The sequence below is a fragment of the Rattus norvegicus genome, chromosome 9 (assembly GCF_021556685.1).
Source record: "Rattus norvegicus strain SHRSP/BbbUtx chromosome 9, alternate assembly SHRSP_T2T, whole genome shotgun sequence".
Classification (NCBI taxonomy): domain Eukaryota; kingdom Metazoa; phylum Chordata; class Mammalia; order Rodentia; family Muridae; genus Rattus; species Rattus norvegicus.
The window spans coordinates 102917106-102941733 of NC_141542.1; the positions used below are offsets into that span (position 1 = coordinate 102917106).

Genomic DNA, 24628 nt, shown 5'->3' on the forward strand with positions numbered 1-24628 from the left:
CTAGGAACCCCTGGGATTATAGACCCATGCACTGTTGTTTGGAATTTTCCTGGGTTCTGGATCGTAAGGCGCAGCAACCATTTTGCCACCAGGTTATCTTCCCATCTTATGTTTTATTTTAAGACAAAGTCTCAGTCTGAAGTCAACTTCAGTGTAAAACTTTCAGTATTCCTCCTGGATCATCCTCACCCCAACCCAAGCACTAGAATTACAGGCATGAGCCTCCACAACTGACTTAAGCCTCTGAAAAGAAATGTCCATAGTTAACTTTTCTTTCCATTAAAAACATATTTGGGGGGTTGGGGATTTGGCTCAGTGGTAGAGCGCTTGCCTAGGAAGCGCAAGGTCCTGGGTTCGATCCCCAGCCCCGGAAAAAAAAAAAAGAAAAAAGAAAAAAGAAAAAACATAGTTGGGGGGTTGGGGATTTAGCTCAGTGGTAGAGTGCTTGCTTAGCAAGCACAAGGCCCTGGGTTCGGTCCCCAGCCCCGAAAAAAAAGAAAAAAAAAAAAACCATAGTTGGGAGCTGGAGAGATGACTCAGCAGTTAAGGGCACTGACTACTCTTCCAAGGACCTGGGTTCAAATCCCAGCACCCACATGGCAGCTCATAACTGTAACTCCAAGATCTGACACGTTCACATAGACATACATGCTCGCAAAACACCAATGAACATAAATGATTTTCTAAAACTCTTATTTATGTTTGTTTATTTTAGTATGTGTTTGTGTGTGTGGTACACATATATGAATGTTCCATGATGCTCATGTGGCCATCAGAGGACAAATTTGATTATTGATTGGTTGATTGATTGGTTGATTGATTGATTGATTTTGAGTCAGTTCTACAACTTTATTGACATTCGGCAGGTTAGCTCTCATCCACATTGACAAACTGTAGATTTCTGGATGCGGTAACAGGCATGGAAGTTACCACCGTGTAGAGGATGAATCTCATCCTCATTATGTTTTTCTGGACAAAGGTACTCAGATGAGATACAGAATATTCCTTCTTCCCTTGGCCCAGACAGCCTTATTGAGCCTGGCATCAAGCACACATCTGGACTCCTCATCTCCGTCATGGCAAATTTCCAGATTCCTTTGAGTGCCTGAGAAGCACGCTTCTTGAAGCCCACGCCATGGATGCGCTTGTGAATGTTGATGGTGAATTCTCAGGTCACCACCTGGTTGATAGCAGAACAGCCCTTCTTGCCTTCTTTGCAGGATGTATCTAAATTCAGGTGGCAGGGAGGCTTCTGCCTGGCCCAAGTTAACCAGAAAACAACTTTTGAGGGCTAGTTCTCTTCTTCGATGGTGTCTGCCTTGGGAATCTAACTCAGGTCCTCTGGTTTGGTAAAACCTTGATCTTCAGAGCTATCTTGCTGGCACTCTTTGCTTTTGTTTGTTTGTTTGTTTGTTTGTTCTTGAGACAGAGTCTCACAGTGTAACTATGACTGACTTGGAACTCACTATGTAGACCAGGCTGGCCTCCAACTCATAGAAATCTACCTGCATCAGACTCCTGGGTGCTGGGATTAAAGACGTGTGTCCCCACATCCAGGTTTGCATTTTTGAAACTTGACTGACTTAGTGACAAAAAATAATGTCCTGAAGTGATGGGAAGAGGACTGCCTGACAACTGGCTTTATTTTTCTCCTCCAGTTTTTACTCTTGTGGTGGTTTGCACCTAAAATGTCCCTCTAAGGCTCATGCGTTGAAGGTTGAGTCTCCAGGATAGCAACATTCAGAGGTGGGCCTTTGTTTCACTAGTTTTTCATGGCAGGGTTTCCAGTAGCCCAGGCTATCCTTGAACTGGCTATGTAGTTAAGACTGACTTTTAACTCCTGATCCTTCTGCCTCCATCTCCAAAGCAAAAGGACTGCAAGTCCTGTCTTCTGGGTAAAGCTTTTGATTGGATCTTGAGGCTCTGACCTTATCAGTAGATCAATCCATCAATAAATCACATTTGATGAAATTACTGGAAGGTGGTAGGTACCCTGTAGTTGGAGGAGATGGGTCCTGGGGGATGTGCACAAGAGGGTGCATCCTGTCCCAGCCCCATCCTTGCTTTTCCCCTCTGTGCTGCTTGGCTGCTGTGAGGAGACCAGGTTTACTCCACTGCACTCTTCTGCCTCAGCTGGGAATATCCAAGTGGCATATACTTCTAATCCCAGGGAGGGAGAAGGCGGAGGATAAGAGCTGAAGGTCAGGCTGCTCTACACAGTGAATTCTAGACCTACCAGGCTACAGAGTGAGAGCCTGCACAACAACAACAACAGCAGCAACAACAACAACAACAAAACAACAACAACACAACATCCCTTTTCTCAGCTATTTTGCCACAGCAATGAAAATCTAATCTAACACAAACTGTGGAAGGAAAACTCAGAAAACCTCTGCACTTTGCTGTTTTTCACATTTCTTCACCTCAAAACAAGCTATATGCCAAGGACACGCAGACCTGGCAGGTGAGATGGCTCAGTGGGTGGAGGCAGACGCTGCCACGTCTGACAACCTGAGTGTGACTCTGGAACCCACATGTGTAGAAGGAAACACTGACAAGTAGTTGTCCTCTGACCTCTGATAGTGCTTGCCTCTAATCCATGGGCATCAGGAGTGTGCACATACAGGCACACAGACACACAGACATATGAAGAACAATTATTGAATGTGAATCTGAGTGTCTATTTAGGGTTCTTGGTTTGTCTGTTTGTTTGGGTGCTTGAGATGGAAATGTGACTTGCTAATGGTACTCTTCCACTGACCCAGCCCAAGGCATACTGTTTCTACAGGAGACAGAGATGCTACATGTATGTGGAAACGTGAGAAACTGTCCTGAGGGAACATTTTCTAAACTGCATGCAAAGATGTCACCTGCAAAGCATGACATAAAGCAGGCTGGAATCACAGTTCCTGTGTTCCTGGAAATGAAGGCTACCTGCTAGGCTCAGGTAGCACACATTTATAGTCCCAGCTCTCAGAAGACTGAGGCAGGAGGATTGACATAAGTTTGAAGCAATCTTGAGATACCTAGCAAGTACCCAGGTCAGCCTGGGTTAACAGACCAAGACCTTGTCATAAGAAAACATTTTTTAAAAACAGAAGCAGAGAATCATGGTGCTTGCCTCTAATCCCAGCACTGAAAAGCTGAGGAAGGAGAATTGCAAATTCCACTCCGTCTGGACTACCTAGTAAGCTAAGGCCATCTTGGGCTGTTTAGCTGGATCCTGTCTCAAGGGGAAAATAAGATTCTTTAGAGATATAACTTAGTGGTCAAACACTTCCCTTTCACACACAAGGCCCTGGGTTAAAGTTCACTGCTGTGAAGAGACACCGTGACCATGGCAACTCTTATAATTGGAGCTGCCTTACAGTTTCAGAGGTTTAGTCCATTATCATCATGGCAAGATCGAAGCATGGTGGTGTGTAGGCTGACATGGTACTTGAGAGGTAGCTGAGAGTTCTACATCAAGATGGGCAAGGAGCAGGAAAAGAGAGTGACACTGGGCCTGGCTTGAACATTTGAACCTCAAAGCCCACCTCCAATGATACATTTCCTCCAGCAAAGACACATCTACTCCAACAAGGCCACACCTCCTAGTAGTGCCAATCTCTACCAGTTTTTTCAAACCACCAAGATGATGCTAATGATGTGATGATGATGATGGTGTGATGATGATGATGGGGAATTCTTGACAGATGCTAGTGATGTGGAATTAGAAAGGGGAAAAGAACAGATTTAACTTTAAAAGATTTATTTTTATTACTTTTAATTGTGTCTGGATTTGAGTGTGTGCATGTAAGAACAGTGCCCATAGAGGCTGGAAGAAGATATTGGATCTCTGGAACTAGAATTACAGTTGGTTATGTAAGTGCTGGAAATGGAACTAGGGTCCCCTCTATAAGAGCAGCCAATGCTCTTAACTACCAAGACATCACTCCAGCATTCTCTTCACCTGTTTGTCACTTGTCTGATTTGTCAACAGAAATAAGATGCCACCGGAGGTAGCATAGGGTGGGGGAAGGGCTGGCAGCAAGTGAGTTGGATCTAAAATGTGTCCTAGGACTGGAAATATTGTTTGTTTGCTTGGTTGGTTTTTGATTTTTGAGACATGGTTTCTCTGTGTAGCCCTGGCTGTTTTGGAACTCAATTTTTAAACCAGGCTGACGTCAAACTCAGTGATCCACCTGCCTCTGCCCCCTGAGTGCCGGGATTAAAGGTGTGTGCTGCCACCACCTCTTGGGAATATAGTTTGATTGATGCCTAGCATGCATGAAAGCCTGGGTTTGGTCCCCAGGATGGCATAAGACTGAGTATTGTATTGTATTTTGTCATGTTGTGTTGTATTGCACTGCACTGCATTTCGTGGTTTGCCTGTAATCCCAGCCTTTAAGAGAGAGGCAGGGGGTTAAAAATTCAAAGATTTGGGGGCTGGGGATTTAGCTCAGTGGTAGAGCGCTCACCTAGGAAGCGCAAGGCCCTGGGTTCGGTCCCCAGCTCCGAAAAAAAAAGAACAAAAAAAAAATTCAAAGATTTCCTTTGTTAGCTATCTATCAAGTAGAAGGTCAGCCTGGAATACATGAGACCCTGTCGCTAAATTAAAATAAAAAGACCTAGAAAGCTAATATGTTGAAAACATGGCCTCCAATATAGCAATGTCCAGAGTTGGAGTTTTTGCTTTGTTTTCCTATTTAAGAAAGGGTGCTTGTCTGCCCTTAGTACAAGAATGAAGGAGGTTGATCTCATTTTCTACTACCCTTTCAGCAAACTGGCTTAGGAAACCAAGATTGGTCTACCAGACTGTCCCTCACTGGGGCTTCGGTCATGTGAGGAAACCAAATCCCCTGCTAGAGAGCAGTACATTTCTCCAAGCTGTCTAACATTCTGTATTTCCCTTTTTGAGTCTTCTGATTGTAGAGAAAATCTCTTATGTACTGTATGGATGCAACACCTGTCAATTAAAGCTGATAGACCTGTAGCTGAGGCAGGAAATAGAAGGTGGGACATCTGGTAGGCAGAAAGGACTCTGGGATAGAGGGAAGATTGGGCCCCAGACATAGATGATCCCAGCATGTAGGAGGCTGATGTAGGAAGAGCTTAAGTTCAAGGCCAACCTGGACTGCATAATAAATGTCACTCCAGTCTTGGTCACACAGTAAAACTAATCCTCTCCCTCTTTTTCTTTTCTTTCTTTTTTTTCTTTTAGAGGGAGGGTCTGTTTGTGTGGCCCTGGCTGGTCTGGCACTTGCTATGTAGATCTGGCTAGCCTCAAACTCACAAGCGTTCCACCTACCTCTGTCAGAGATTAAAGCTATGAGCCACCATGACAGTCAAGACCCCATTTTTTTAAATTCCCAAACAGTGACAAAATACAACTAATTGGGTTTTCTTGATGTATTGAATTAAATGGGAAAGTTGTCAAGGAATATCTAATGATAAGTCTGGTGAGTTAAATTTACATAAGTGTGTTACTAATATGTGTCTCAGAAGTTGAACAAGATTCATACAGGTCTGATAGTCTGCCACACTATCAGCCATAGTTTGCTGTCTTCAAGCACATGCAGAAGAAATAACTGAATTTCCACATTCACAGATGGTTGTTTACTCGGTAATTTCCCAAGCGACCATCAACCTAAACTGTTTTGTTCTCCAGGAGACTCTCGGAAGAGATTCAGGCAACTTCCTGATGACTTTAAGATGGAGCCTCGGCCCTGCGGAGAAGTCCCAGGATGCTTCCCAAGAAGTCAGTTGGTTCTTAGACCCAGTAACCCAAGGGGGAGCAAAGCAAGAGCTCATTAAGGCCAGGTGTGTGGTGCATGCCAGAGTCCCAGCTCTCAGAAGCCTGGAGTTCCAGCTAGGTTATATGTCCAGAAGGTAAGTTATTAATACCAAAAGAAAAAAACTTTAGTAGATTTTTCCTCCTTTCTTCCCTCCCTCCCTTGCCTTCCCTTCATTCTTCCTTCCTTCTTCCTTCCTGTCTGTCTTACTTCCAACATGGTCTCCTGTATCTAACTGGTATCTAACTCCTGATGTAGTCAACAAAGGGTGGCCTGGAGCTGATCTTCCTGCCTATGCATCCTGTGTGCTGGGATCACAGATGTGCACTACTAGAGTATATGTGCTGTTGGGGACTAAACCCAGGGCTCCCTGCATGCTGGGCCGACTACCTACTGAGCTGTATCTCCAGTGCCACCCTCCCTCCTGGTGTGTTTGAGGTTTGGGGGATGGGGGGCTGTAAGAAGGCAGATTTTCATGCTATGTCAGCAAGTTTTGAACTTGTGTTTGAACACCTAGTCCTCTTCTAATGATGTTATTTCAGGACAGTGTGGAACCTTTGGAACTTAGGGCCTAAAGAGTGGATCTAGGCCATGGGGTGAGACTTGAGGCTTATAGCCCAGGCCTGATTCAGGTCCTTTCTCTGCTTCCTGACCTGCCATGATCTGAGGAGCCTCCACCACACACTCCGCCAAGACAAACTGTCACACCTTCCTGCCAAAGTGGATTGTATGCCCTTAAGCCCAGAGCCAAACTAAGCCTCTTTGCCTTTAAACTGTTTCTGCTACTGACAGCCATGAACATGACAGCAGGAGCCAGGACTCTCCAACTGTGTGTCCAAATTCAAAAGAAAAAGAAATCGTGTCAGGTGTGGTGGCACACACAAAGGAGAGGCAGAGGCAGTCAGGTCTGTGAGTTCAAGGCCAGCCTGATCTACATAGCAAGTTCTAGCCCAGTCAGAACTACATAGGGAGACCCTGTCTCAGAGGAAAAAGAAGAAAAACAGACCTGCTTTGTAAAAGGGTAGTCCTTCCTGTGATTTTACAGCCCTTAAGTGTGGCTCACTAGCAGAACGATCACCACACACAAAACCTCTAGGTTTGCTTCTCAGACCACAAAAAAATAAAATAAAAATATAAAAATAGGGGGCTGGAGAGATGGCTCAGTGGTTAGGAGCACTGACTGCTCTTCCAGAGGTCCTGAGTTCAATTCCCAGCAACCACATGGTGACTCACAGCCATCTGTAATGAGATCTGATGCCCTCTTCTGGTGTGTCTGAAGACAGCTACAGTGTACTCACATACATAAAATAAATAAATAAATCTTTAAAAGAAAAAAAAAAGAATTCAAGGTAATCTTTTGGCCACACAGCAAGTGTAGGCTTAGTTCTATGAGACTTCTTGTCAGTAGGGGCTGCATATGTAGCTCAGTTGATAGTGTTTCCTAACATACTAAATCCTGAGTTGGATCCCGCACTGTGTAAACTTGACAAGGTGACATGTCTATAATGCTAGCAACTAGGAGGGAAAACACAGAGAAGTTTGAGGTCACCATCAGCTACAGAGTAAGTATGATGTCGGCCTGGGCTAAGTGATTCCAACTCTCTCAAAGTAAACAAATAAAGGTAAATTGATCCAGATTTGAATGTAGCTGCGGGTAATCCCAGCACCCATCAGGTTGAGGCAGATGGACTGTCAAGAGTTAAGAGGCCAACCTGGGCTACATAGCTACGATGAAGCCAGTCAAAACCTATCTCAATTAGCCAAAAACGAAGAAATAATAAACAAATGCTAGCAAAAATACTGGACTCCATAACTCATAGACTAGAAAAGATGTACAAGTAGGGGAGTGTGGTTTTCTAGTCCCAGTCTGCCTCCGTGGTTTATAACCCATTCGTGCTCCTGCGTGGCCCACACTCCCCTGAGTGCAGTCAAACTCAGCTGCTGTCTCCATCCCTTGATGGGCTATTTGGATATTCACAGAGAGAGTCTATCCCATCAGCACCTCCAGTCAGTGCGCCCTTGTCATGGTCTGCGTGGTTCGTGTTAGGGAAGCTTTTCCATCCAGGGCCAACACTGTGATGCTGGTCAAGCCATCAGGAAACATGTTTCCTGGCGAAATCAAGGAGCTCAGGTGCTGTGCTCATGATAAAGGGACCCAGTAAGACAACAGGAAGACAATGGCACCGCTCTTTACCAAATCACCTCTCATCTCGTCAAAGGCTGAAAAGACAGATATGCTTTAAACCTGAAAGTGACAAGGTGCTCCATCCATCCTGTGTCATATACTCAGCCACACAGAAGAGTTCCGGACCTGTACTCACTGGAGCAAGGCTCCAAAGAATTACATCAAAAAAAAAAATTCCCATCCAAATGATAACAAAATATTCCATTCCATTGACGCAGTGTCTAAGAAATGACATTTTCGGACAAAAGGATGGATTACTAGGTTAGGGGTTAGGGATGGAGGAAAGGGTAGGGGAGGCCAGTGAATGGCTTTAGAGGGGTCTTTGGGTTTAGAGGTGTGGTGGCCATGGTGATGATGGGAACCCACTCAGGTAATGAGGCTGAACAGAAGCTGGGCGCGACAGAACACAGCTGTACTCCCCACACTGGGGCAAGATCCCAAGGGTCAGGTGTCTGGACTCCATCGTGCGACACCCTGTGAAATAAGAAGGAAAAGAAGAAGGAAAGGCAGGAGGAGGAGCCTGGAGAAAAGGCTCCGTGGTAGAAAACCCACGTTGGGGTCCTAGCACCCAGTTCAGGTGACTTCACAATGGGGTGTAAACACTCAGAGGGATTCCGCACCTTCCTCTGGACTACACAGGCCCCGCGTGTACATACTTATGCACAGACACGCATAGCTAAAAGTGAAAGTGAATATTTAAAATAAAGGAAGGAAGGGGGGTGCACATCCCCCCACAAACTCACATAAATAAAACTGGGGGCTTGGCCACAGTGTCTGGGTATTGTGTCACTGGGACTAAGATAAGTCCCCCCACATTTTCTCCCAGCACCTGGCAGTCAGTTCACCTCATTCCTTACAACTGTGAATAGGACTCTACAATTATGCCAACATTACAATTTCAAAGGGGAATAGAGGCCAGCAAGATGACTCAGCAGGTAAAGGTGCCTGCCACACAAGCCGAATCCAACACCTGGAGCACACATAAAGGTAGCGGGAGAGAACTGACTCCACAGACCCCTGACCTCTGACCCCCACATGGTGGGAGTGCACACATGTGCACACACACAGCACACACAGATGATGGTGATGGTGATGGTGGTGGTAATGATGGTGATGATGGTGGTGATGGTGGTGGTGATGGTGGTTGATGGTGGTGGTGGTAGTGATGATGATGGTGATGGTGGTGGTGATGGTAGTGATGGTGGTTGATGGTGGTGGTAATAGTGATAATGATGGTGATGGTGGTGGTGGTGGTGGTGGTGGTGATGGTGACTGAAAATAAGGGAAGGAGGAAGCTAAATAATTTGAAAGGGAATTGTGTATCATAGCTAAGTCCCTCTGACAGCACTCACTGTAAGGTCACGAACCTTCACCCTGCAGCTTGGTTGGGTTTTTTCTTTTTTATTATTTTTAATTAATTGATTAAGAGCTTGCCCCGTACCCAGTCACCTCTGAACTTTAGCCAAGGATTTTCCTCTCCCAGCACAAAGAAATACTTAAGGACATGAAAACTCTAATTACTCTGATTTCCTCATTCAGTAGTGTACCATGGATAGAATTATCATTGTTCCCATAATTATTGTAGGGCCATAAAATCATTGGTTGATAAACTTGAAAAAATTAATTCTCCTAGGACAGCATGTCGACAGGAAGTAGAGGGAGTGGTTAGAGCTCAGACAGGGAGGCTCACCTAGAGGTCTGTCCTACAAATGCAGTGTTAAGGACCTCATGTGTCTGGGCAGCACATGGCCAGGTGTCCTGCAGAGAGGAGACACTGAACCCATTAGAGAAAATCTCCTGTCTCTCCCATCCCCCAGGCCCTGGCTATAGATCGTCCGTCTTTGCTTTTTCTTTTTTTCTTTTCATGGACCTCATTAAACAAACTTTTTATACTTTGTTTTTAAAGATTTTCCTTACACCCGCCTCCCACCAACCATTCTTATTTTATGTGTATGGGTGTTTAGGTATGTATGTCTGTGTGGGAGGTGTGTGTGTGGGGGAGGTGTGTGTGTGTGTGTGTGTGTGTGTGTGTGTGTGTGTGTCTTCAGAGGTCAGAATTGTATCTGATTCCCCTGGAATTGGACTAACAGATGTTTGCAAGCTACTGTGTGTGCTAGGAATCGAATTGGGGTCCCCTGGAGAGCAGTCATCTCCCCAGCTCCTTGTTTTATTTTCAACCACACATAGGTGTGTGCGAGGTGCGAGTGCATGTATGAGTGCAGGTGTCTGAGAAGCCATCAGGTCCCTTGGAGCTGCAGTTTCAGGGGTCTGTGAGCGACTGATGTGGGAGCTGAGGGCCGAACCTGGATCTGGTGCAGGAACAGAGTATGCGCTTAACCTCCGAGCCATCCCTCCAGCACCTCCCCATTCTTAAGAACTCAGGAAACGTTAGGTCTCTTGGTGGTGCCTGAGCAAAAACGAGGAGGCAGGGCTTGTGCCTTTGTGATGGGCTAATGGCACTTAACACAATCTCCTCATGGCTCATAGGAGTGTGGCTGGGGATCCCCTTGGCTTTGACTTTGGTTTGTCTGAGTTGGGTCTGAGGTTGTTTTGGTGGCGGTCCTAGTGTTGCGCTCATGGTCTGAATCTGGAACCCAGGTCCTTAGGTATGTGTGCTAGGGAAGCAGCTCTGCCCTGAGCTGTAGTAGCCCCTCCCCACCTCTGCTACTGAGCCGTATCCCCACCCCTCCCCTCACCCCCATCTCTTATCTCATGTTGGCTTTTAAAATCTTATTTATTTATTTATTTATTTATTTATTTATTTATTTATTTTTGAGGCAGGGTCTCACTATGTAGTCCTATCTGACCTGGAACTCAGTGTGTAGACCAGGGTGATCTCAAACCCACAGAGATCCTCCTGCCTCTGCCTCCCGAGCACTGGGATTGGAAGTACTCACCACATTGGCTTTTAACTCACTGTGTAGCCATGGCTTCCTTGAACTCCTGATCCTCCTACCTCCAACTCCTGAGTTCTGTAACGACACTTGGCAGATCCCTTCTCTTTTCAGGCTAATGATGTTCAGTTACTTATAGGAACTGTTTCTTGTTCGTTTATGCAGTCATCCACCCAAGCACACTCAGGCCATAGCGTCGTTTTCCGTTGCAACAGCAAAGGATGGTGAGGATTGCATTTAAATCAGGGGTTTGGAGGTCCAATGCCCTGGCCCTCATAAGGGCTTGAGTCTCACAGAGTTCCTCCTCACTACATCGAATGGTGTATATATCAGGAGAGGACAAAGAGAAAGATCCCAAGGGAGCCAGAAATGGAGGAGAGGCCAGTCTTGGTCTGTCATTATAACCTCCTCTAGTAGGGACTAAGCAGGATCTCATGAAAAATACCTTAACTCCTTCTAAGAATATAGCCTCAAATGACCTAGTCACCTCTCCCTCCCATCACCTCCAACATCATCACCACACCAGGGACCAAGCCTGCAACCTGTGCACCCAGGAACGGACTCCATCCTTATTCAAACCATAGCACACAGCTGCTCTTGTTGGAGGCCACCATGCAAGGTTTGTCTCCACGTGGAAGACAGACCTCTGTCTGCAACCCCATTTTAAACACGCAGCACAGAGAAAACATCCCAAGTACTTGCCCAGGTCAAGCTTAACGAGAGGCCAAGTGGACAGCAGGGCACTCAACGTGCCTTGTTTCTTTTGACATTTGACTCCAGGTATCAAGGAAGCCAAAAAAAAAGGCCCCTCATCCAAGCTGTGTGCTTCAAGACCCACCTCCAGCACCCAGAACAAGCCTAGTTCCCCTGGCTCTCAGGAGCAAGCGTGATTGAGAGACAGGAATTGTGAGCAAGAAGTGGGTATGCACCGTGGCAGCATGAGGCACAGGCAAGAGGGTAGCTGCATACTGCATAATCTCCCTCCCTACTTGGGGAGGACACCTAGTGCTCACATGGAGCCTGCTCTGTCAGGACCCCCAGCCCAGGCTGCTGTAGACACACCCTGCCATTTTCCTCCAGCAAGCAGGAGTTCAGTTCAGTTCACGGGGCAGGGGCGGGGCCAGGATGGCCACTTCGATCCAGGGGAGGGGAGTGGGGCTGTTCGGTTAGGAACAAAGTCTTCCCCTATTTAAGTCCAGGCATTCTGTGCTTTCGTTGATCCCCTGGTGTCCCAGCTCCTCGTCTGTTGCAGCCCCACCACCAGACCCAGCCATGCAGGGCGCCTGGGTGCTGCTGCTGCTGGGCTTCAGGCTACAACTGTCCCTTAGCGTCATTCCAGGTAATGAGGCTCCTTCAGACGCAGACCCCATTCCCACCCATGGCCCTTCAGTCTGACCCTTCCTCTGCTATTCCCTTGGCCAGTGGAGGAGGAGAACCCAGCATTCTGGAACCAGAAGGCAGCCGATGCCCTGAATGTTGCCAAGAAGCTGCAGCCCATTCAGACGTCAGCCAAGAACCTCATCATCTTCCTGGGTGATGGTGTGTGAGGCCTGGTTACCCTGGGACCCCTGTACTCCAAGTACCCAGGGCCACTGGTGGGTACAAGCAGGCCTTGGGCTTCAGTTCTGATGCGGTTCTGCTCCTTCAGGGATGGGGGTGCCCACAGTGACAGCTACTCGGATCCTAAAGGGACAGTTGGAAGGTAATCTAGGACCTGAGACACCTCTAGCCATGGACCACTTCCCATATATGGCTCTGTCCAAGGTGAGTACTGAGACACATCTGGAATGTGAGGAAGAAGCTGATGGGGACCCAGGGAAAGGGTGGCAGAGAAAATGACCAGCCTCCAGGCTTGGGTGAAGAAATAAATGTCTGCTCTGAGCCCAGTTGGGTGGTATCTCTGTCCCCAGACATACAGTGTGGACAGACAGGTCCCAGACAGTGCAAGCACAGCCACCGCCTACCTATGTGGGGTCAAGACGAACTACAAGACCATTGGTGTGAGCGCGGCAGCACGATTTGACCAGTGCAACACCACATTTGGCAACGAGGTCCTCTCTGTGATGTATCGTGCCAAAAAAGCAGGTGAGTCAGAGCCAGGCTCAGGGATGGGGGCAAGCCCGGGGTACTGGACATCTCACCCTGACCTTTGCCATCTTCAGGAAAATCCGTAGGCGTGGTGACCACCACCAGGGTGCAGCACGCATCTCCAGCAGGCACCTATGTTCACACTGTGAACCGCAATTGGTACGGGGATGCGGATATGCCTGCCTCTGCACTGCAGGAGGGCTGCAAGGACATTGCTACACAACTCGTCTCCAACATGGACATTAACGTGAGGGATAAAGGGCAAGGGGGAGGGGAGGGGGAGGGAGGGGAGGGCAAGGGGGAGGGAGAGGAGGGCAAGGGGAGAAGGAGGGGGAGGGAGGAGAGGGCAAGGAGAGAAGGAGGGGAGGGCAAGGGGAGAAGGAGGGGAGAGGAAGTGAAGGGGAGAAAGAGGGGAGGGGAAGGGGAGGAGGAGGGGAGAGGGAGGGGGAGGAGAGGGGAGGGAAGGGGAAGGAGTGAGGTTGGGGAGGGGAGATGCAGGGAAGGGGAGAGGTAATGGAGGAGAGGGGGAAGAGGTGGTCCCAGTCAGCCTGTACACTGAGCTCCCTGGATCTTGGGAGTCTCTGAGGGCTGGGTAGTTCCCACACACCTGGTGTGGAGCTGGCTGGAAAAGGAGGCAGAGGCCCTAAAGCTCACCTTCCTTCATCCTCTCTGACCACAGGTGATCCTTGGTGGGGGCCGAAAATACATGTTTCCTGCAGGAACCCCAGACCCTGAGTATCCGAATGATGTTAATGAGACTGGAACCAGACTGGACGGCAAGAACCTGGTGCAGGAATGGCTGTCAAAGCACCAGGTGATGGGGTGGCAGATTAATAGTGATGCAGGGGAGACCAGGGAAGGACTTTGGGCCTTACCAGTTGTTTACGTCCCCCTAGGGTTCCCAGTATGTTTGGAATCGCCAAGAGCTCATTCAGAAGTCCCTGGATCCATCAGTGACGTATCTCATGGGTAATGGCCCCATACTTCCTGAGGTGGAACACCTCAGACGGCAACCACTGATTGTGTGTACACGTACCACGACCCCACTACCAAGCTTGGCAGTCACCGTCATTTTTTTGGTTTTGTCCCCCAGGCCTCTTTGAGCCTGTAGACACAAAATTCGAGATTCAACGAGACCCCCTGATGGACCCATCTCTGAAGGATATGACAGAGGCAGCCCTGCATGTGCTAAGCAGGAACCCCAAAGGCTTCTATCTATTTGTGGAGGGTGAGTCTTCAAGCTCCCATGGAAAGAGGGGACAATGGGCAGGGATGGATTCAAGCACACTGGCTTCCTGCAGGGGGCCGGATCGACCGCGGTCACCATCTGGGCACAGCTTATCTGGCGCTGACTGAAGCTGTGATGTTCGACTCAGCCATCGAGAGGGCCAGCCAGCTCACTAGTGAGCAGGACACTCTGACCATAGTCACTGCTGACCACTCCCATGTCTTCTCCTTTGGTGGCTACACACTTCGAGGGACCTCCATCTTTGGTAGGTTGGGAGACAGTGACAGGTGTTTGTGTTTGTTTGTTTGTTTGTTGTGTCAATTACATACCGAACTTCTGAGCTGTCGTTTCTCTGTTAAACGGACAGAAAGGGCACCTGCCTTGTGGGAAATCTAGCAACGACTGAACCCACTGGCCAGGCAAAAGGCGGGGGCTAGTCTAAGCATCAGTCCTTGGTAGGACAACGTGTCTCTCTTCCTCCATGCAGGGCTGGCTCCCCTCAATGCTCTGGATGGCAAGCCCTACACCTCCATCCTGTATGGCAATGGCCCAGGCTATGTCGGTACAGGGGAAAGACCCAACGTCACCGATGCTGAAAGCCGTGAGTGCGGTGGCCTAGCTTGCCTGAAAGTCGAGCGGAGGGGACTCAGGTCAGAGATCCTCTCTCTGAACATCTTGTCCCTCCAGATGACCCATCGTACCAGCAGCAGGCTGCTGTGCCGGTGAAGTCGGAGACCCACGGTGGGGAGGACGTGGCTATATTCGCACGTGGCCCGCAGGCGCACTTGCTACACGGAGTGCAGGAACAGAACTACATCGCGCACGTCATGGCCTTCGCAGGCTGCCTGGAGCCCTACACCGACTGTGGCCTGGCGCCCCCTGCAGACGAGAACAGACCAACCACCCCGGTCCAGAACAGCACCACTACCACCACCACCACCACCACCACCACCACTACCACCCGGGTCCAGAACAGCGCCAGTAGCCTGGGTCCAGCCACCGGCCCACTGGCCCTGGCACTACTGGCCAAGGCGCTGATGCTACTACTGGGGGCTCCTGCTGATTTCTAAACTCCAACTCAGCCAGGGTCCACCCACCAGGTGTCTGCTCTCTCACCAGGTCCTTCTGCTCCCTGACCTCCCACTAATGTCTCCTCATGGTCCCCTCCCCAACTGCACCCTTACCCAGTGCTCCCTGCATGCTGGCTGTGGGCTCTACCCCAGGATCCTCTCGCTTTCTTCTAGTGGCCTCAACGCTTAGCCCTACTTAGGGTTGCAGCTTCTAGGCCCCTGCCCAGGCATTCACAAGGGGGTGATCACCTCTGAGGTAGCAGCCAGCCTCAGATCCCACAGAGCTAGCTCCTTCCCAGACAGCATGACCACCACAGCTCTGAGGCTCGGACCTCACGGGACAGTCCCAACTCTCCTTTTGCCTTCATCCACCAGCCCCTAGCAACACAGGATCCCAGCAATAATTTGTGAAGGAGTAAACATGCATCTACCCATTGATCCTCTCTTCAGGCTTGGATCCATCCCTGCAGGCTCTGGACCCAGGACTAAGACATAAGGAAGAGGCTAGCTTCTCATCACTCCTCAGTCTAGTCTGATGGCAGGCAGCAAGGTTGCTGTGCTGGTTTCCCCTAGCCAGCCTTTGACACAGTCCTTCCTCACCGTCACTGGGCCAGGTCCACACTCAGAACCCTTCATGGGCACAGCCACACCAATCCATAGAGCGGAAGCTTCTGGAGTCCTTCAGCCCTTCCACGTCTTTCACTCAGCTAGGAAATGCAAGGAGCTGTATCCCCCGCCACCACTCCCAGGTCATCTCAGGCTGCACCTAAATTTCTGAAAGCCCCTCACTTCCTAGGTCTACATTCCCCTGGGAGAGACAGACCAATAATAAAGTATTGTGCAATACGATAACAATAGTCATTTCCTGTTTCTTCAGCTCAAAACCAGAGCCTAGTGCCTCCTAGGAAAGTTGCTCTACCACTAAGCCATATTCCCATCCTCTAGTAACATCTCCTTCCCTCCCCGTCCTGCTCTTCCTCCCCTCCCCCTGAGACTCCATAGCCCAAGCTGCCCTGACAACCCATTTGCTGCCGTCTCCCAAATGCTGGGATTTTAAGTGTGAGGCACACTCCCGGCATTTTAGTAGGTCCTTTGCAGAAGCAAAGACACGTGGAGGACAGGGTTCTGGTGGGGAGGGGTAACAGCCTGCTGAGCAAGAATCCCTAATAGAGTGAAGGCCTGAATCACAGGGCCCAGCGGTACAAAGGCCCTGAGGCAGCAGTCAGCTGAGGAGGTTACAATGACTGGGTCTATGAGGGTGGCTGGGATGAAGGATGCAAAGCTAAGGCTTCCAGGAGCTGTTGAAGGAGAGGGAGAATTGGTGCTGGGCTCACAAGCCTTTGAATAAGAACAGTCCTTCAGAGATTGTTAAGCAGATTACTTCCATCAGTATTGAGCCTGGAGTGGAGGTTGAAGTCACCATTGCAGATGCCTAAGCCAACTGTTTAAATAAATTGACTTAATTGTTAAAAAAAAAAAAAAAGAATTCAGGACGTGGTACTTGGGCTGTTGCTGGTAATATGCACTCTTTCCCCCCCTTTTTTCTGTTTTTGTTTGTTTATCTGGGGGGTGTTGTTTTCTTTTTTTGGGGGGTCTTGGAGTGGGTGATATCTAGATATAGGAGCTGGTCAGCCAGAGGGGAATGTACCTCCCCTAATCCTCTCTGACTTGCGTTGGGAACTTGGTGGATCACCCCCCCCCCCCATAGTTCTCTTTCCCTGACCTAGCCAATGAGGACGTTTGAAAGAATTATGTAAAGGTGGGTTTAGCTGTGTTTCCCAGTAAATTCTGCAACACTACAAATTTATTTGTACATTTATGAAGGTACAAAAAACACACTTTGTTCCCGCTAGTAATATTAGGGAGATTGAATATGTTTCCTTGTTTGCTAAAATCTTGATTTAACACTGGGAAACAACAATTTGAAGTCTTGGCTCTTGGAGTAGTTTATTTCAATACAGGATTTTAGTGGCTGTCGTGAAAATACGGGAGCTGAATGGAAGAAGGCATCGTTAACGGAGCTGCCAGGACCATCATACTGGTTTTTAAATTCCACCCACCAATTATGCAAGGCTTTTGTTTGGCTCCAGCTGATATATTTCTGTCTTCCTGGGTGTCAGTTAGGTGCTCTTTCAACACAATGGAGTGGCATTACACGTCTATGTTTTATAAATTTGTTCAAAACCCAAGGACCTCTTCACTTTCAAACTTGTGGTTTTAAAAACCAGCCCATTCTGGAATTAGCTGTTGGGTAATAGATGCTCAACTCTGTGAACGTTTCTGAAAAGTACTAGATTGTGTGCGTTAAGGAGGCGAGTTTTACGGTGCATGGGGAGTATACCTGAATTTTGAAAAGCAGATTAGATTAGTCTTTACTTACAAGTCTCAGGGTGTGAGTACGAGGACTTTATTGGTCACACATTGCTGGGAGACCAACAAGATGGCCCAGCACATAAAGGTGCTTGCTTTACGATGCAAGTTTGATCTCCAGAATCTACATGTAGATAAAAGGAGAAAGCCAACTCTACAACATTGTCGTCTGATTGCCACAAGAAATCTATGGCATGCACAAACACACACACACACACACAGAGAGAGAGAGAGAGAGAGAGAGAGAGAGAGAGAGAGAGAGAATAAGTACAAGTTTTTTGGGTTTTTTTTTTCAAGACAGGGTCTCTCTGTGTAGCCCTGGCCATCCTGGAACCCACTCTATACACCAGGCTGGCCTTGAACTCACAGAGGTCTGCCTTCTTCTGCCTCCTGAGTGCTAGGCTTAAAGGTGAGAGTCACAACTGCCCAGCAATAATTTAATTTCTATAAATACATCTTTGGTTACAGAATCAAGTCTTTGTGAGCCTTTTCAGGAACTGGACTAATGGCTAGTGATGAGAGCATTTGCTGCTCAAACATGAGGGCCAGAGTTCAGATCCCAGTACCTGAATAACAAGCCAGACATGGTCTCACACACCTGTAAACCCCAGCACTAAGGAGAACAAAGCCGGGAGGATTTCCAGAGCTTGGTGACTGTGAGTTTCAGGCTCAGAAACAGACTGTCTTGGAGGATAAGGCAGAGAAATACTAGAGGAGGCCATCTAATACACTTTTGGCCACTGTGAATGCTCTCACATGTACCTGCACCCATGCAAAGAGAATCCTGTTCAAATTTGTTGTCAAGTTCTCCTTCTCCACTATAAGACTTTACTCAAGATTCAAAGACGGCATTCTTATGACTTTTTCGTTAAAGGGACATCTTTACTAAAGGGTTGCGAGCAGGGAAAGTACATTCCCTTTTTGCAAGCTTTTTACCAAGTCCTTAAACAAGACAACCCTTGTCGCCTTAGTAAATGTTGGCACACAAATTTTGAGTGAGAGCCAGGCATGGTGGTATAGCCTTAGAATTGCTAGCACTTGGGAGGCTGAAGCAAGAGGATAGCCACAGGTTCAAGACCAGCTTGGGCATCATAAACCAGCTGGGAGTATAGAGTGAAATACTGTCTCAAAAAAGTTTTAGAAAGGGAGAATGAGGAGGAAGAGGAGAAGAAGGAGAGAGAAGGCAGAGGAGGGAGAGGGGAAGGGAGGCAGAGAGGCACAGAGGAGGGAAGTAGTGGTTTCAGCTATAGGGAGGCTGAGGTAGGAGGGTTTCTTGAGCTCAGGAGCTCCAGATTAGCTGGGGCAGCACAGTGAGACTTTGTCAGCAGGATCGGTGATGTGGCAGGGAAGGGGTGGAGAATCCTCAGGACACCTCCTTCTAGGACTTTGCCACAATTATTCCTGACTCATTCTCTCCAATCTAGAAAGCTTTTGAGGCCAGACCCAACCACGTCACCAAGAGTCACAAAGATTTTGATCTAATAGGACAATCTTGCTTTTATAAACTTACGCCACACCTCCTACATTCATGTGTGCCTGCAGGGCTATAATTGTGGACTGAAGAGTGGGGTGGGTGACTTTGGAAGCCACCTGAGCCCTGACTGTTACCCAGAATCCTTTTTAAAAATCCTTTTCCCCTGGTTCTTCCATCAGCATAACTTCTACCATGTTCCCCATAGGCCACTGCTTTTATTTCAACAAGGCGTTTACTGCAGGCAGTATTTCTTCTCTGCTGTATCTTGTGCATTTCGTGATTGGAAGAGAATCCGGCAGATACCTTAAGCTGAGGAACATCTGTACTCTCAGTCAACTGTATAGCAAACCTCCCACACTGGGTAATTTTCTCTAATACTCGTCCTTCCAATCAACGGCGGTGTTTCCCCCATATCTTTCAGGAGTATTTGCTGACAAAGATATGCCTTTCGGTTTGTCGACAGATCATTTACTGTTCATTGTTTCTGCCATTTTTACTGCAGCAGAAAGAAAAAGTGTTTGCCTGGTGCTAGGTGGGTTTTTTTCCCCCCTTTTTCTTTTCTTTTTTGTCTTATGCTATTATGTAAGAAACTTTACAACAGCTTTCCAAATATTTATCCTTGCTTAGGGAAATATCAAAAGTACTGGGCTGAGAAGCACATAGCTCTAAACATCGTCAGGGAAAAAAATTACAGGGGTTTGTCTTCATGTTCTGAAGGCTGTTTTTAAACGTCTGGTGAACCGTGAGGATTTTATACTGTTGTTGCTGGATATCTCAAGGCGTCCACGGCTAAGGCTGTACTACGAAGGATGGGAGGGGGTGTTTCAAATAGTACTTTAAAAACAGTATTTAATGTGTGTGTGTGTGTGTGTGTCTGTCTGTCTGTCTGTCTGTCTGTCTGTCTACATCACACAAATGTTCCTATGGTGCACTTGTGTAGAAAAATGCATGTATGTGCACACGCATGTGGAGATCAGAAAAGCCTCTCAGACATTATTCTCAGGAGCCATTCACTCTTGGGTTTTTGGTTTGTTTTGTTGTTGATATTTATTTTTATTTTTTTTAAAGACAGAGTCTTTAAAAAGGATCCTCTGACTCCACCTCCTGCATGTACACATGTATCTGGCCATACCTACTTATACTGAGCTATCTTCCGGCCCACGTTTTTTGTTTGGCTCGGCTTGGTTGTTTTTAGACAGAGTTTCACAGTCCAGGCTGGTCTTGAACTCTTGAACCCCCTCCCTCCATCTCTCAAGTGCTGGGATTACAGGCATATAGCACCATGCTGGGTTTATGCTGGGTTTCTACTGGGGATCAAACCTACAGCCTTACACAGCCTCGTCAAACATTCCCCTTACTGAGTCACATCCCAGCACTGAAGTTTGGCATTACTTATGAAGCCTGACTATTCCTGCCACAGGTTGTCCACTGACGGGGTTGTGACAAAACATAGGACAGAAGTATACCTGAAGATACTCTAGCACATAGCGGGCACTCAGGAGCGCCTGGTGCCCTCAGCCAAATCTCTAAGGGCCAGATAACTCCCTATGATAGTGGTCACCTTGCCCCAGACATAGATCTGCCCCAGGCCGGGCCAGAGGGCACCGCAGCTCTCACTTCCTGTCCCCACTCCCAGAGTCCCTCCAAGCATTGACAGCTGGCATAGAAAATGCCACAAAGGGGAAAAAATGGGCACAGCTGCCTCAGCCACTTGGGAAGATTCAGGCAGGTGCCAGGTGTGCCCTCCTCTCGCCCTTGCCGCCGACGTTGCATCTGATGTAGGTCCTGGAAACAGGTGCCTCTAGCATTAGCATTTGCGTGACAGGCTCCCAGCCCCTTGAGGAAGCTTCCCACCAGCCTCCCACCTTCCAGAGGCCTACAGAAGCTGTGTGGGCTTTCCCATCACACCCCTGATCAAAGGTGGCCCCAGGGCCTACTTATTCCTGCTGTTCCAAGCTCCCATGTTTGCTAGCAGCACACACCAGCCTGCAGCACCTGCAAGCGGCTAGAAGTTCCCCTTGATGTAACCTTGCCCACTGGGGATGTCAGCCTGCAAGCATTGAGCTTTGGCATGATGCCAGGGAACCCAAAGGGGGAGGAGCTTGCTGAACTGCCCTTCAGGGAAGAAAGTCTTCCCCTGCCCCGGTAGTGAGACCCCCCACTGACCTTAAAATGGGGGCCACCGGATGGCAATGTGGTACTCTGGCACCTTTTACATCGTGTTTCCAGAGTCTCACCCCTGGCTAGCATGGCATCTCAGACCTTTACCACGGCCAGAGCTGCTCAGGTAAAAGGAGAATGTTCCCCTAAAGAGTCTTCCTCGCTTTCAGACATCACCTCCCAAGTCCCTGACAGCAGCCCCTGCGACTGTTAGGTCCCACAGGAAGATGGGAGAATTTTTTTCCTTATTTATGCAAAGTATAGACAAGAAGAGATGCGCCTTTACAGCTCCATGTGACAGCAGCTTGGGGATTTGAGCTGCCTGCCGGCCCAATGAATCAGCTGTGAGCGGCTGCCAGAGGCTCCCGCATCCAGGCAGCAGCTGAGGTCGTGGAAGCCTGGCGCCTGCTTTACGGTCCACGAGATGAGCTCATGCTGGACTCTAGCCCACTTGGGACTGAACCCAATGCCCCATACATCACTCTAGGCACCTTGAACCCTGTACTGATTACAGCGGTGGCGAAGGCGGGGAGGAAGGGGTATCCACTGTGATCCGCCAAGTGGATTTATTTCTGCTTCACCTGAATACACCGTCTGGCAGAAATGTGACTTGAGCTGGGGAATCTGTGGTAAAATGAGGCACAATGAAAGCCAGCTTTGCCCACCATTATACCACCAGTGCACGGCTATACTGCACAAAGATAGCAGAGTCTGGGAGCTATAACCCATGGAGTATACAGGAAGTCACCTCAGAGGTAGGTTACACGTAAACAAAAGCGGAGGGTCCCCACCTCAGGAAACCTCAGAGGCTCCAAATGGGCCACAACTCATGCCCGATGGCTAAGTCCGAACAAAGGAGGAGGGTAGTTGGCAGACACGGGGTAACACCTGTGAGGGAAGGATGCTGTGGTTTGCCTTAGATAAAGGAAGAAATTATGGTATTGGCCGTGGGGAGCAAGGACTCCAGATGTGGGCTCCAGATCATTACAAGGACTATAGGAAAGTCTGCGTGGGGTCAGGACAACCATTTCTTTCAACAGGAAAGAGAGACAGAGTCCTCAGTCCTGGTGGTACTGCAGGCAGGGCCCACTGACTGCCTGACGGGTGAGGGTGAGGCCGAGATCCGTGCTCTTCTGTAAGGCTGCCAAGGTCCCTCGGTCAGTTACATGCCACACAAATCCATGGACTTCAAAGCACAATGACAAGTGAGCTTCTGAGGCAAGGACCTCCCTGGGGAGGATGGGCTGAGTTTCTCATTGTCCTGAACCCTTCGCGAAGCATATGAAGGAATTATAAATAGCATGATTAGCAGTGGATTTTTCTCCATGAATTCTCCCAAGGACCACCTCCTGCAGATCAATTGCTGTTCAGTGGCCTAAACTTGAACAGCGGGCTGATTCCAAAGCCCAGAGAGTCCTGGCTTCCCACGAAGCCCCTTCATAGACCCAGTGGGTTTGGAGGTAATAGAAATGTCTGTGACCCTTTGCCAAGGGAGCGGGGAACAAGGGGGGAAACACTAATTCAAGCAGAAGCTCTCCTCTTGTAAGAGGTGGGAGAGAACTAGTTCTTGTCTCTATAAATAAATCTCTCACTGGTTCAGAGGCCATGGGGACGAGAAGGGGAGCTGGGCTATGAAGTCTGGCCACTGTCCTGCCTCGCCCTGGCACAGGGTGGCTCCAAAGGACAATGGGTGGGCAGGGAGTGCTCAGCCTCTAGATAGACAATCTGGGGCCAGCACGAAAAAGAAGTTGCTCGTTTGCTGTCCCTGTCTCTCTGTGTCTCTCTGTGTGTGTGTGTGTGTGTGTGTGTGTGTGTGTGTGTGTGTGTGTGTCTTTCTGTCTCTACCTCTGACTCAGTCTATCTCTCTGTGTATGTCTTTCTATCTCTACCTCTCTTTGTCTCTGTCTCTCTCTCATTGTGTGTGTGGTGTGTGTCAGTGTGTGTGTGTGCATGTGCACATGTGTATGTGCACGCGTGTGTGTGTGTGTGTCTGATTTTCTGTCTCTACCTCTCTTTGTCTCTGTCCCTCTCTCATTGTGTGTGCGTGTGTGTGTGTGTGCGCATTCATGTGGAGGGTACCTATGTGAGGGGGCACACATGCCTATGTACACAACACATTAGGAGAGGTCAGAGCACAAACTCTCAAGGTAATCCACTTTTTGCTCGGGGTGGTTCTCTCGTAGGCCTGGTACTCTATGCTCCTTGGCCTGCAGCCTTCTGGCTATCTGGCCCTCTCTGCCTGCCTTCCTGTCAGTGGGGTTCCAGGTGTGCCACCATGCCCAACTTCTACATGAATTCTGAGATTCACACTCAGACCTTTGCATACATGCGTTTTACCAGATGGGGAGAACATTTTCCCTGTTCCTTCTTTTTTTCTGAAGCAGGTCTCATGTAACCCATGCTGGCCTTAACCATATCACTGTGTGGGTAAGGATAGCCACACATTCCTTTCACCTGGCCTCTGTTTCCCAATGTTGGAACTACAGATGCATACTACCACAGTCTTTATGCAGTGCCGGTGTAAGGAGAAGTGGGTGTCTAAAACCATCTTGGGAAGGTCAGACGGAAGAGACAGAGAGGCAGGACACCTCAACAGCTACACAGGTCATACGCCTTTAACACCTCTAAGAACTGTCCCTTCTTCAGGTTTGGAACTGTCCCATCTTATACAAGTGGTGCACTACAGACAGAAAAGATTGGGTATGTATATGTACATAATATATACGTATGTTTATATGTGTATGTATATGTGTATGTATATGATGTATAGGTATATTTATTGTATGTGTATGTATAGGTACACATATGTATGCGTATATGTATGTGTATATGTGTATGTATATGTATGTATATATGCATGTGTATATGTGTATGTATATATGTATATGATGTATATGTATATGTATATTTATGTTTATATGTATGTGTATATGTATATTTATATGTATGTGTATATGTGTATATATGTATGTGTATATGTGTATGTACATGTATGTTTATATGTATGTGTATGTATATATACACATATGTATGCTTATATGTATATGTATGTTTATATATATGTATTTATATGTATATATATTTATATGTATGTGCATAGGGGTAGGGAGTAGAAAGGGCCGGACCAAGCCCCCTGGGGTCCATCCCAATTTTTATGTGGAAGACCCTCACTTCAAATACATTTGCAATAAGGTTCAAGCAAACTTTAAAACATGTCACCTAGGGTCTTTGGCACTGGGGCACACCTGATGTGCTAGACATCTGGAACAGCTCAGGAAGTCAACCACAGGGATAAAGAGACCTAAATCTGAGCCTCTCTGAATGTGTTAGAGCCAGGGCCTCACTGGCACCAGACAGTGGCCCTTGAGGGTGTCACATGACTCTC

General features: G+C 48.1%; 1 protein-coding gene across 1 annotated transcript; it reads left to right on the forward strand.

The window, feature by feature from the left end:
* The first annotated feature begins 12056 nt into the window (after positions 1-12056).
* Positions 12057-16088, forward strand: Akp3 (alkaline phosphatase 3, intestine, not Mn requiring). The gene is given in 11 exon segments (NM_022680.2): positions 12057-12192; positions 12276-12392; positions 12502-12617; positions 12764-12938; positions 13016-13188; positions 13621-13755; positions 13838-13910; positions 14035-14169; positions 14243-14434; positions 14657-14770; positions 14857-16088. Coding segments are annotated over 11 exon segments (1680 nt in total). The 5' UTR covers positions 12057-12125; the 3' UTR covers positions 15240-16088.
* The last annotated feature ends 8540 nt before the right edge of the window (positions 16089-24628 follow it).